This window comes from Chrysochloris asiatica, unplaced genomic scaffold (assembly GCF_000296735.1).
Source record: "Chrysochloris asiatica unplaced genomic scaffold, ChrAsi1.0 scaffold00081, whole genome shotgun sequence".
Taxonomy (NCBI): domain Eukaryota; kingdom Metazoa; phylum Chordata; class Mammalia; order Afrosoricida; family Chrysochloridae; genus Chrysochloris; species Chrysochloris asiatica.
The window spans coordinates 12,268,099-12,279,909 of record NW_006408599.1 but is presented as its reverse complement, the minus strand read 5'-3'; the positions used below and the strand labels follow the sequence as shown (position 1 = coordinate 12,279,909).

At 50.7% G+C, this 11,811-nt stretch overlaps 1 protein-coding gene across 1 annotated transcript; it reads right to left on the bottom strand.

Annotated features, from left to right (window-relative positions):
* Positions 1-237: 237 nt before the first annotated feature.
* KIF12 (kinesin family member 12) lies at positions 238-7,328 on the bottom strand. The gene is made up of 19 exons (XM_006865728.1): positions 7,303-7,328; positions 7,155-7,220; positions 6,968-7,046; positions 6,700-6,827; positions 6,536-6,611; positions 6,023-6,157; positions 5,776-5,911; positions 4,909-5,000; positions 4,569-4,725; positions 3,641-3,759; positions 3,454-3,558; positions 2,707-2,809; positions 2,534-2,624; positions 2,314-2,400; positions 1,687-1,777; positions 1,510-1,614; positions 900-1,000; positions 700-818; positions 238-377 (listed from the first exon to the last, which is right to left on the bottom strand). Exons 1-19 carry the CDS (start codon positions 7,326-7,328, stop codon positions 238-240), a joined length of 1,956 nt encoding a protein of 651 aa, XP_006865790.1.
* Between the last annotated feature and the right edge of the window lie 4,483 nt (positions 7,329-11,811).

Sequence of the window (11,811 nt, the reverse complement as noted above, 5' to 3'; positions counted from 1 at the left end):
ATTTATTTCATTACCTGCTGTCTGCCTTATTTCCTGTGGTCTGGGGCAATGTTCCCTTTGCTCCACCAAGTAGTGCCCCCAGCCTCGCTCCCAGCTTGTGGGAACTGTCTTCTGTCCAGCCCAGCTTCAGGGTGGAACAGCAGGTGTGCTCCCATTTTACAGATGGGGATATTGAGTCCAGGGGTGCAGAGCCTGGCTCCAGGTCACACAGAAGTCTCCTGGGTCTCTACTTTGCATTCAACAGGGAGGGAGGACTTGGCCAGGGCTCAGTGTACCCTCACTGGGGCGTGGTTGACTCCGGCCCCGTCGCAGGGAGCTGCCGATCTGGTCTCTTAGGGCCTCCAGTCTCCTTGCCAAGCTCGGGACCCCAGCTGCACCTAAGGAGCACAGTTAGAGTTGAGGCCTGTATTCCTGAGGGTTCCCCCCAGGCCCTCTGGGATCCTCCATGCTCTGGAGGAGTCTCAGGCGGGGACCTCCTCCACCCCTCCACACACCATGGGCTCCAGCACAGTTGGGTACACAGCTGGCCTCAGTAAGAGAATTCTGACTTCAGGAACTGGAAGGGATCTTAGAACTCACTTCTCAACACCCAACCCACTTCAGAGATGGGAAGACTATGAGCTGCAGTGTTGGAGAGGGTGGGCTCTGGTCCAAGGTCACAGAGCCGTCAAGGGGCCCCTCCCTCTCTCCCTCCTTCACCTTTCAGCACTGGTGATGAGTTTGAGGGCCCCAGGGGCAGTGGGGGTGCAGAGGGGACCACCTCTTCCTTGGTCAGTATCTCTGCCAGGTCTCGGGTCTGAGTCCAGTCACTGTGAGTCCTGGACCTGAGGCAGGTGGAGTTGGGGGTGAGACTTCAAGCTCCCCAGGCCACCACCCCACCTCCCCAGGGCTGGGCCCACCTCTCTCTGGGGCACTTGGTGGAGGCAGAGCTGCATGGTGGTACGCAGGGTGGGGGTCGGGCAGACAGGGGCACGCTGGATGGGGCCTCAGGGACAAACATCTGCAGAAGAGACCAGATCACCCTGGATGACCTTACCCCACCCCCTGGTGCCATCTACAACAGGATCCCCCTGCCCCACAGGGCGAAAAAGGGTCAGGTTGGCATATGAGGGTGGGGTCTTGGTTCTTTTTTGTTGTGTGCAGAAAAATGCCCCCTCTTGAGACTGGGAACCCCTTGAGAGCAGGGTCCATGTCTGGTTTATCTTTGAATTCTCAATATCCAGAGATGGGGCAGGCCCAAGGCAAGGAGCTAAGGGAGAGATTAAGTGAGTGAATGAATAAATGAGTAGGTTAATGTGTGAATATGTGAAAGGCAGAGAAAGGAGGGAAAGAGAAGGGAGACAAGCAGTTTATCTAAGCTCCGGGCCAAGGGAGGCCAAAGCCCGTGCTCCCTCTCTGTGACTCAGCCGGGGACCTGAAATCCGGGAGCTTTTGGAGCCTCCTGAATTGTGACCCCCTTGCTCCCCACTCTTCCAGCCTTCCCTCATCTCTCACCTTGACTTTTCCTACCTGAGGCAGGTGGAGTTCCCTCCGTGGGCAGGCCCAGTGGGCCAGAGGTGCTCGACACAGGGGACAGAGGTGGCAGGCGGGCCAGACGCAGAGGGGGGGCAGTGCCTATGAGAAGGTGTGTCAGAGGCTCCTGTGATGGCCTGCTCCTTGCCCTGAAGGCCAGGCAGTGAGACTCACATGGCAGGGAGCAGCTGGCAGCATCAAGCAGGGACATGGGTGGGCTGGGCCTGGGCCTGGCTGGTGAAGGTAGCAAGCAGAGAGAAGGCGCCTGGAAGGAACGATGTGATCTGTGCCTGCAGCCCACAGGCCTGCACCCAGACTGTCTGCCAAGTCCCACTTGATGTAACAAACGTGTGTGCACTGACTATGTGCTTTCCATATGAATTCACTCCATTCAGTCTTTAAAAGGACCCTAACTACTGGTATCCCCATTTTACAGAAGACAGAAAGGAGGCATTGAGAGATTAAATACCTCACTCAATAATATCACACAGCTAGTAGGTGTGGCACCGGGGGATTCAGCACTGAACCAAAAGGTTGGTCTGAACCACAAGATCAGCAGTTCAAACCCATCAGCTGCACGAAGGGAGAAAGACGAGACTGCCTGCTCCTGTCAAGATTTATAGCTTCTGAAACCCAGTGTGAATGCAGGGTCATTATCAGTCAGAGTTGACTCAGTGGCAGTGGGTCTGGTTTGGTTTGGCCTGATTCCGGAGGCCAGACTCGGAACCATTTCATGAAACAACCCCTTTCCTGCCTGTCTTTCACCCTGGGGTCTACCTCACAGCTGGCAGCAGGGTTCACCTCTCCAGCTCGTGGACCTGCTGAGCCAGGACATGCTGCTCATCCCGTGCCAGATCCCAGCGATTCTGTAGCTGCTGCTTCTCTTTCCTGAGGAGGGGTGACAGGAGGCGAGCAGGTGGGGTACACAGCTAAGGACGGGATGGCGGAAGGCAGCTTGGCAGAAGCAGACCAGCAGCGAGGGGAGGGACCCTGGGCCCCCTGGCCATGGGCTGGGTCCTACCTGAGTCTTTCATTTTCCAGCATGAATTCCTGTAGTATCCCTTCGAGGTTCCGCTGGGCCCAGGCCCCCCGAGTCTCACTGAGCCTGGAGGCTACAGGGAAGGGGAGGTGGCTGGATCCACCAGGAGCCCCAGACCCTGCCACATCCCAGCCCCATCCCTGGGAAGGTCTGACCTTTGAAATCTCCTTGGTCCAGCTGCGTCCGTAGGTGATGGCTCTCTTTCTGGAGCGGCAGCACCTCAGTCTCCAGACGCTGGGGCTGCTTTGCTGCAGGGCTCTGTGGAGACAGAGGCCCCTAGGTGCCATCTATGGCTGCACAGGAGATGCATAACACCAGGGCTTCCAGGTGTGGCCATCTAGTGACTCCAGCCCACACTGCACTCCCTGGCCCTGCATCCAGACACAAGACTGCATCCACCAGAGAGGGCGTCCTTTCCTAATTATATCAAGTTCAGTCCCAAACTCAATTCTGTGCCAACCTTGGTTTAGATTATATAACTCCAAATAAGACCTCAAATCAGACATCAGTGGGAGAAAGATGAGGCTTTCTGCTCCTGTAAAGATTCACAGCTGTGGAAACCCTATGCAGGGTCGCTATGAGTCAGAACTGACTCAACAGCATACAACCACCACCGCCATTAGACATCAACTCAACTTAGAGTTAACCATGATACCAACGGGGATCCTGATTAGACCCTTTAATCATACTTCAAACCAGACCCCAACTTAGGCCGGTTCTAACCTGACAATGACCTGATGTGAACTCTGGCTCACCTTACCCACCCATGGCATTATCTCTAAGACCACAACCCTAATGCCAACCCTGGTCCACTCCCAGAAGTCAACTATGATGCTTCAACTCAAGCTCCAACTGTGTCCTGGTTCTGGATAAGCCCTCTTGCCTGTCCCTTCTTCATTCACCTTGGGAACCTGCGGCCGAGTGGTAACTCGCTGGGCTCGGTTAGCATACCGCAGGGTGTTGAGCGTCTCAGGAAGGCACTGGGCTGAGGGGGACACGCAGGCTACCTGCAAGGGCTGCTCCTTAATAATCCTCTTTGGAAGGGCCTCCCTCAGGCTCCAGTCCTCCCTGCCAGGTCCCCTTGGGTACCATTAGAGTGACCCCGCGTCCCCCCAGTGAGTCTGCCAACAGTTTGGTGAGCTTGCTATCCCGGAAGGGAATGTGGCTCTGTTTCCGATGGGGGTCCAGCAGCAGGGAGATGCAGTGACCTGAGCAGAGAAAGCAAGGACCAGAAAGGTTATATGGCTTCTCTGAGGCCATCAGCTGGCATGCTGTAGAGCTGGGACTGTCACCCAGGCCTGTATCACTCTAAAAGCCCACTCCTTCCACATGTGTCATCATAAGTGGGTCTCTGCCACCACTCTGTGACTTCTCTTGATGCCCCAATGCCTGGCCGGCAGCAGCAACTCCAGAGATATCTAACAAATGGATTGAGTGAAGAGAAGATTCCTTCACAGCTCTCCATGTAAGTCACAGAAAACCACCAAGAACTCCCTTCACTCTTATGAGTCACAAAATCCCATAAACTGGTGGTAGGGGAAGGGGACAGGTCAATTCCCTTCCCTCGCTGGGTTTCAGCTTCCCAACTGTACCAGGGATAGGCTGAATGGCTCTGAGGACTCAAACTCAGAAGGGAATGTTCCTACCTCCCAAACTAGAAGGGAATTTTAGAGATCTATATAGAAAAACAGACAAAGTTCTGAAAGGGGTGATGAAAAAGAGTCAATAGCAGGGCTGGGGCCAAAATGAGGCCTCTGGTGTCTGGATCACAGTTCCTTAACACCCTCCATGCACTACAACCAAGTCCTGGTGTGGCACTGTAAGGTAAGCACTGTACCACTAATTGCAAGGCCAGTGGTTCAAACCCACTAGCCACTCCTTGGAAATCTACAAATGGTCGCTATGAGTCAGAACCCACTAGACAGCACTCAACAATATGCACTCCAACTCCTCCAGTCCCCCAGTGTGGACAGCTATGGGTCAGGTGCAGACAACTACCTCAGGAAATTGGTCTCACCAAGGGCCAGCAGGCTTCGGTTGATGCTGTTGGCCTCCAGCATCAGGGTCCCACGGGATCCTGTGACTGCCACCTTTTCACTGCCAGCCAGGTCCACAAAGCACAGTTTCCCACCACCAGGGGGCTCCCCAGGCTCCACAGGAGGCATCTGCTGGGCCTGGAGAATCAGGGCTTAGTGGGTCTTGGTTGGGAGGAGCTGACCCCATCCGAGTCCTAAGATGACAAGGCCAAGGATTCCCACCATGACCTCCCATGCAAGCCTAAGTACATTTAGATATCTAGAGGTGGCCCTTGCTGGGGAAACCTGGGTTAGCTTCTTCCCCAAGCCGGAGCCACTCACAGTTAGGTGGCTGATATAGACTGTGAACAGGGCATGGCTTCGACTGGAGGCCTGGTTCAGGGTGTGCGCTGAGCTCCTTCGACGGCTGAGACCTGAAGGGGAAAACATCAGGTACTGGACCTAGCAAGGAACGGCAGGCGGTCATCAATGAAGGAAAAGTAGCAATGGCATCCTGATAGAGGGAACAGTCTGGGCAAAGGCCCAGAGGCCGCAAAGTGGTGTTGGTTCAAGAAGTGAAGGGATGTTGGGTCTAGCCTAAGCACAGAGAAAAGAGAGGAGAATGGGGTGAACTAAGCAGAAGAATTACAACAGATTCACTTTTTGTAAACGTCTCTCCTGTTTTTGTGTGGAGGGAAGATGAGAGGCTGAGGCAGAATGATCCAGACAGGAGGCAGAACACAGTGCCTGGGCCAGAACAGAAAGTCTCAATGTCTCCAATGCCTGCCATGCAACAGGTTATCAATAAATATTTGATCAATCAATGAATGCATCTGAAGAGGAAGGGCTTTGTACACCCAGGCTTAGAAGTCTAACCTTCATCCTAAAGGTAATGGGAGCCAGGCACGTTTATGGACCAGTGGAGGGGCATGGCTTGCTGCATGGAAAATGGATTGAAAGGGAAGAGACTTGAGATGGGGAGATAATGTGAACAAGAATGTGGGTAACTGAGGCAGAGGCTTTGGGCAAAGGTTAGGGCTCCAAAGGAGCGTGGAAGACTACCTCGTTGAAATTATTGCTGGCTGGTCCTTTCCCCCCATAAGTCATCTCCAAATCCAATCTCCAAGCTAGGGCCTCAAGTCCACACTCAGTGAACATTTGAGAAATGACCTCCTCTGCACCCCAAAGTTACCCTGAAGTAGCACACACCCATTTGCAGGAGTTCCATCAGCGCTTCTAAACTCTCAAACTCCACCACACGCAGCTGCTCCACATAGAAGCCCCGGGTCTTGTTCCAACGAACAGCGAGGGGCCTGGGAGACCCCAAACTCAGCAAGTCCTGAACCTGGGAAGTGACCAGTTGGAGGGTGAGGAAAGGCCCCTCTCTGAGACCATGGACCATCCACTCCCAACCCCGCCCCTTTCTCACACTGGCTTCGGCCACCTCACTACATACCTGCTCATTGTAGATTTCCAGGTAAGAGGCACGGAGGGTAACAGGGGTCCCCAGGTGCTGGATGCGGTCTATCAGCCAGGCAAAGGTCCTCTGCATGATACCAGCCAGGCCCTGGGGTACAGGCACTCCCTCCCCCTGGGGGCAAAAAGAGCTGAAACTGAGGCAAGAGTAGCCTTTGGTTGAACACTTACTATTTCAGGCACTGTGCCTGACTCCAGCTCATCTGATTCTCACAGTAGATTCTATTAGTTCCATTGTACAGACAAGGAAATCGAGAGCTAGCAAGCAAAGGGGCCACTATTTGAACTCGGGTTTTGTTGACTCCACTGGAGGAAGTCCCACCACTTCTCTGGTCCTCCTTTCCTAGTCTCTAAATAAATGGGGGCTGATTTGATTCAGTCTAAACCCCTCTCACTCTGAGAGTCTGCACTACCCCTATGTCTCACAGACCTTCCAGCCCATTGGTCCCTGTTCCCGGGTCACCCCTTCACACATCTGCTTGGGTCAACCCACCTGGGGAGGGGGTCCGGTCAGGGTGTAGGTCTTGCCGGAGCCGGTCTGACCAAAGGTGAAGACCGTGCAGGAGAAGCTGCGGGTTGACAGAAGAGTGAGTGGGCCGTTGGTGGGTGATTGGGGGAGGGCCCACAGCTCGAGGTGCGCCGACCGCCCCCACTCACCCGCGCAGCGCCAGCTCGCCTAGACGCCTCACGCCGCACGCCCGGAACACTTCCTCCTGCGTGCGCGCCCCGTCCAGCACAGCCCCGAAGCGGAACGCCACGTCTGGGCCCCCGCCCGGGGGGCTCACCTAGAGGGAGGGCGGGGGGGTGGGAAAGGAGAAGGGGCGGGGCACTGGAGGGGCGGGGCCTGGAGCAACAATGTCTGGGGACTGGTAGGGGTATCCTAGGGGTAATATTTGTTTTTTTTTTGGGGGGGGGGTGTTCTCACCTGCAAGGTCCGGATCCCAGAGCAGTGCAGGGCACTCTGTTCCCCTCGACGCAGCTCGGCCGCGCTCATGGGACGCACCCTAGGGGCCGGTTGGCGGACAGATAGTCCGTACTGAGGTCTTTAGAGGTTCTTGACTGGGCGTGCGGGGCGAAGGGGTGGGGGAGGTTCCCCGCCAACCTACACCCACCTGAGCACCACCTGAATGGGCGTTTCCGGCCCTTCTGGTCCCTGCTCGAGACTCCGTGCCGGGTCCCTGTAGCAGCAATGCGAGTTACCATCCCTTCGTCCAGCACCTTCCTGCTGGGACTCTCAAACCTCCTTGGAGGTCTTCTTACCCGTCGGGAGACCCGCGCTCCTCCATGTCCTGCCCTGCACGCTCAGCTCCGCCTGAGGCCCTCTCCTTTCCTTCCCAGCACCCCCCTCCCCTTCTCCAATCCATTCAGACTGGCCGCACACCTTTTACATCCCCACCCCCACCCCTAACCCAGGCAGTCATCCATCCGGAAAGGCTCCAGCCTGCCCCAGACCAGCTAGTTAAAGATTTACCCACCCCAACTGACTCCAGGGCAATTAATAGTCTCTAAGATGGAAAGTCCCTCCCAACTTAGGGGTTCTGGAGTCTGAGGATCCCTTTGTCTTGACTAGCCCCATCAGGAGGGACTCTTGGGACCACCTTGATGAGCATTCTCTGCACAGATGGGGATACCGAGGCAGGAATGGGAGGGACTCAGCCAGCGCTGCTCAGCGAGCTAGGGCAGAGCTTGGACCAAGCTCTTCTTTTGCTTTTCACATCCCCAGCCCCAGCCCCAGCTTTATTCCTCCTCCTCCCCAGCCGCCAGCCTCCAGGCAGCTCTGGACTCAGGGCCTAGGGAAGGAATGGGCCTAAAAGGCAGTAAGGGGCCCAGGTCATAGCTTTAGGAAAGACCTAAATGGATTGTGTCCCAGAGCTGAGCTGAGCATCTAGTTAAACACTGGGCCAAGGCTGATCCAGGGCCAACTTGATTGTTTAACCCTCTCCTGGTCTGGTTGGTGAGTGAAGCAGAGCTGTCTGTGAGGGAGCTGGGCTGGGGCAGTCACCCACCGTGTGTACTGGACACCAGGGCAGAGGATCACCCATGGACCCAAACTTTTCCAGTTCATGGTCTAGCTGGGGAGGCTGGGAAGACAGATGAATTCCATTCAATGTGCTGAGACTTGTGTAAGAGCGGGAGGATGGGGGCAGGGAGGTGAAGTTGGTAGGGGAGGATGTTCCAGGCAGAGGGAACATGATTCAGGAAGGGGGAATCAGAGCATGTGTGTGGCATGGAGAGGTGGTCTGAGGCTGAACCCAGCTGTTGAGAGTGCACATCAGGCACTCTCAGGGAGGCAGGAAGCCTTTGAAGGACTATAAGCAGGGACATGACATGATTGGTTGGCTATATTCTCTGAATATGTGAATAAGCTCCTTTCCTGTCAAACTCACATTAGGGTAAAAAGCCCTATTACTCACCCTTCTCTATGTAACAATTCCACACCACCCCAAAGGACAGCTACTACCAGAACCATCTGACTAGGGAATGGGGCTTTCTGGATGTTAGTGAGGTATGCACACAAGAGCTGCTTGTCTGGTTCTAGGGGCTTCTATCTGGTTCTACAGGGAGAGTTATGAAGAGCAAAAGAACCACCAAGCAAAGAACCCAAGCTCTGCTGCTAACATGTCACAGAGTCTTAGACAAGTCACTTCCCCTTTCTGAACCCCAATTTTCTTCTTGTGAAATGAAATGAATTTGGTTCTTGCCCTATTTTAGATAGTTGTTCTGAGAATTAAATGAAACAGTGTATTTATTTAAAGTGATTTGTAAACTGTAAATAATCATCTAAAAAGCAAAACAAACAAAAAACAAAACAAAAAAACCCTCAGATGATTGCTTCAATCCCTTTCAAATCTGAAGTTCCTTAATCAATTATATTTTTGTATCCTTGAGGCAGATAGGACAAGAATTACTATTCCTGATTTTCAGATGGAAACAAAAAAAATTGGGGAATAAAAAGATGGAGAGGGGAGAATTTTTAATGTGAAAGCTATTGTAAATGGCAGAACTGAGTTCAAACCCAGAACTACGGGCACTAAGTCCTAGGGTTGTCTGCACTGGCTGGTGTCTGTTAATGTTACTTCTTATAGTTGTAAACAAGTGAACAAGCTGCCCCTTTAAATGCCCTTTAACAGGACTATTCGTTGTTCACATTTTAGTGTTCATAGTTTAATCAGTTTGCCATTCCTCTTCACACTGGACAAAGATGAACTAACTACACTGAAAGATTTTGATAAAAATGCATAGACCGGGAATATCAACATTTTTGTGATGTGAAGAACTGTTCAATGGGAATTTTTTCACTAGTCTTCTTAACCTGGGTCATGACATGCACATAACTGTTCACAAGCAGAAAACAAAATTCTGTGAATACAAATGTCTGCTATCCTTAAATTTTACATCCATTCAGCTAACTTTTATTGAGCCTTCTCTATGTACTAGGGACTCTTCTGGTACTTCATATACTTTAGTGAACAAAACAGACAAATATCAGCAAGTCTTCTAGGTGCCAAAGAGAAGTGACCCCACAGAATGTGGAAATCATTGAATATCAATATCATATGCAAGTAAAATTTTGCTACAGATAACTAAAACAACGCCTGCAATTGTTCAATGATGGAAAAGTGCCAGAGGTTCAAATTGAATGCAGAGCAAGGCGTGGAATGATGGATATCATTGTTGATGTCAGATGGATCTTGGCTGAAAACAGAGAATACCAGAAAGATGTTTACATGTACTTTACTGACTGTGCAAAAGCTTTTGACTTTGTGGATCCTGACACACTATGGAAAACATTGCGAGAAACATATACATTGGATATATATGTATCCCAGAACATTTAATTGTGCTCATGAGGTGCCTATACATACACCAAGAAATAGTCATTCGAATAGAACAAGGGGACACCGAATGGTTTAAAACCAGGAAAGGTGGGTGCCAGGGTTGTAGTCTTCTACCACGTTTGCTCAATCTCTATGCTGAGCAAATAATCTGAGAAGCTGGATTATATGAAGAAGAACATGGTATCAGGATTGGAGGAAGACTCATAAACAACCGTTGATATGCAGATGATACAACCTTGCCTGCTGAAAGCAAAGAGGACTTCAAATACTTACTGATGAAGATCAAAGACCACAACCTTTGGTATAGGTTGCACTCAGTGTAAAGAAAACAAAAATTCTCACCACTGAACCAATAAATAACATCATGATGAATGGAAAAAAGATTGAAGTTGTCAAAAGATTATTTTGCTTGGGTTTACTATGAGCACTCAATGGAAGTAGCTGTCAAGAAATCAAACAATGTAGTGCACTAGGCAAACCTGCTGCACAAGATCTCCTTAAAGTGTTCAAGATCCAAGGTGCACCTGACCTAAGCCATGATATTTTCAATAGCCTCATATGCATGTGAAATTTGGACAATGGATAAGGAAGACTGTAGAAGAATTGATGCATTTAAATTGTCCTGCTGGAGAAGAATATTGAAGCTACCATGGACTGCTATGAGAACAAACAGATCTGTGTTGGAGGAAGTACAGCTGGAGTGCTCTTTAGAAACCAGAATGGTGAGACTTAGTCTTTCATACTTCAGAGATATTTATCAGGAGGGCCCAGTCGCTGGAGAAACATATTATGCTAGGTAAAGTGGAGGGTCAGTGAAAAACAGGAAGACCCTTAACAAGATGGATTGGCATAGTGGCAGCAGCAATGGGCTCAAGCTTAAAAACTATTGTTAGGATCAGGCAGTGTTTTGTTTTGTTGTGCATAAAGTCACTATGAGTCAGAACGAACTCAACAGCACCTAACAACAACAATGTACCAGGGACTTTTCTAAGTACTTCGTATACATTAATGAACAAAAAAGATAAAATGTCTTATGTGGAGATTGTTCTAATCTGAGATGGGGGAGACAAACTGAAAAATAATCAAAAAAGATTTTCTGCATAGAAGCTGAGAAGAGCTATGAATAAAATCCAATGAGGGGTGTTGGAATGTGAGGAGTTGGAAGGTTGTAATTTAAAATAGATGGCCATGGGACATCTCACTGATCACTGCAGGCAGAAGGAACATCCAGTGCAAAGGCCATGAGGCCAACCTGTATGTTCAAGAAATGGAAAGAAAGCTGGCATGACTGGAGCCAGATCAGCAAGGGAGGAGTTGTTATTATTCTTGTTAGATGCAGTGAAGGCAGTTCTGACTCAGAGTAAACCTGAATAGGGTCCCTGAGGAGCAGCTGGTGAGCTCAAGCTGCTGACCTTGTGGTGCAAACCAATCTTACAGTCCAGCACATTAACCCACAAAGCCATACCAGGACTATCTCTCTGTCTGTCTGTCTATCTATCTATATCTATATCTATATCTATATCTATTTCATAGTTGTGAAGTGCTGTGAAATTGTCTCTGACTCACAGAAGCCTTGCAAAGTGTTTTCCAGGAGCAGCTGGTGGGTTGAACTGCTGGCATTGCAGTGCTTCTCCTACAGTATCGATCACATCAGTACTCCATATATATATTCATTGACACATACTAGTCATTCATGAGGATGGAGTACCACACACAGTCAATATGTATATGTATGTGTGTGTGTATATATATATGTTATTGTTAAGTGCCATCGACTCAGTTCTGACCCCTAGGGATCCTGTATAGGGATTCCAAGGAGCAGCTGGTGAGCTCAAACCGCCGATCTTACAGTTCAAACCGACTTTGCAGTACAGCTCATTAAGTTACAGCATTGTATATATATGTGTGTGTGTGTATATATATATATATA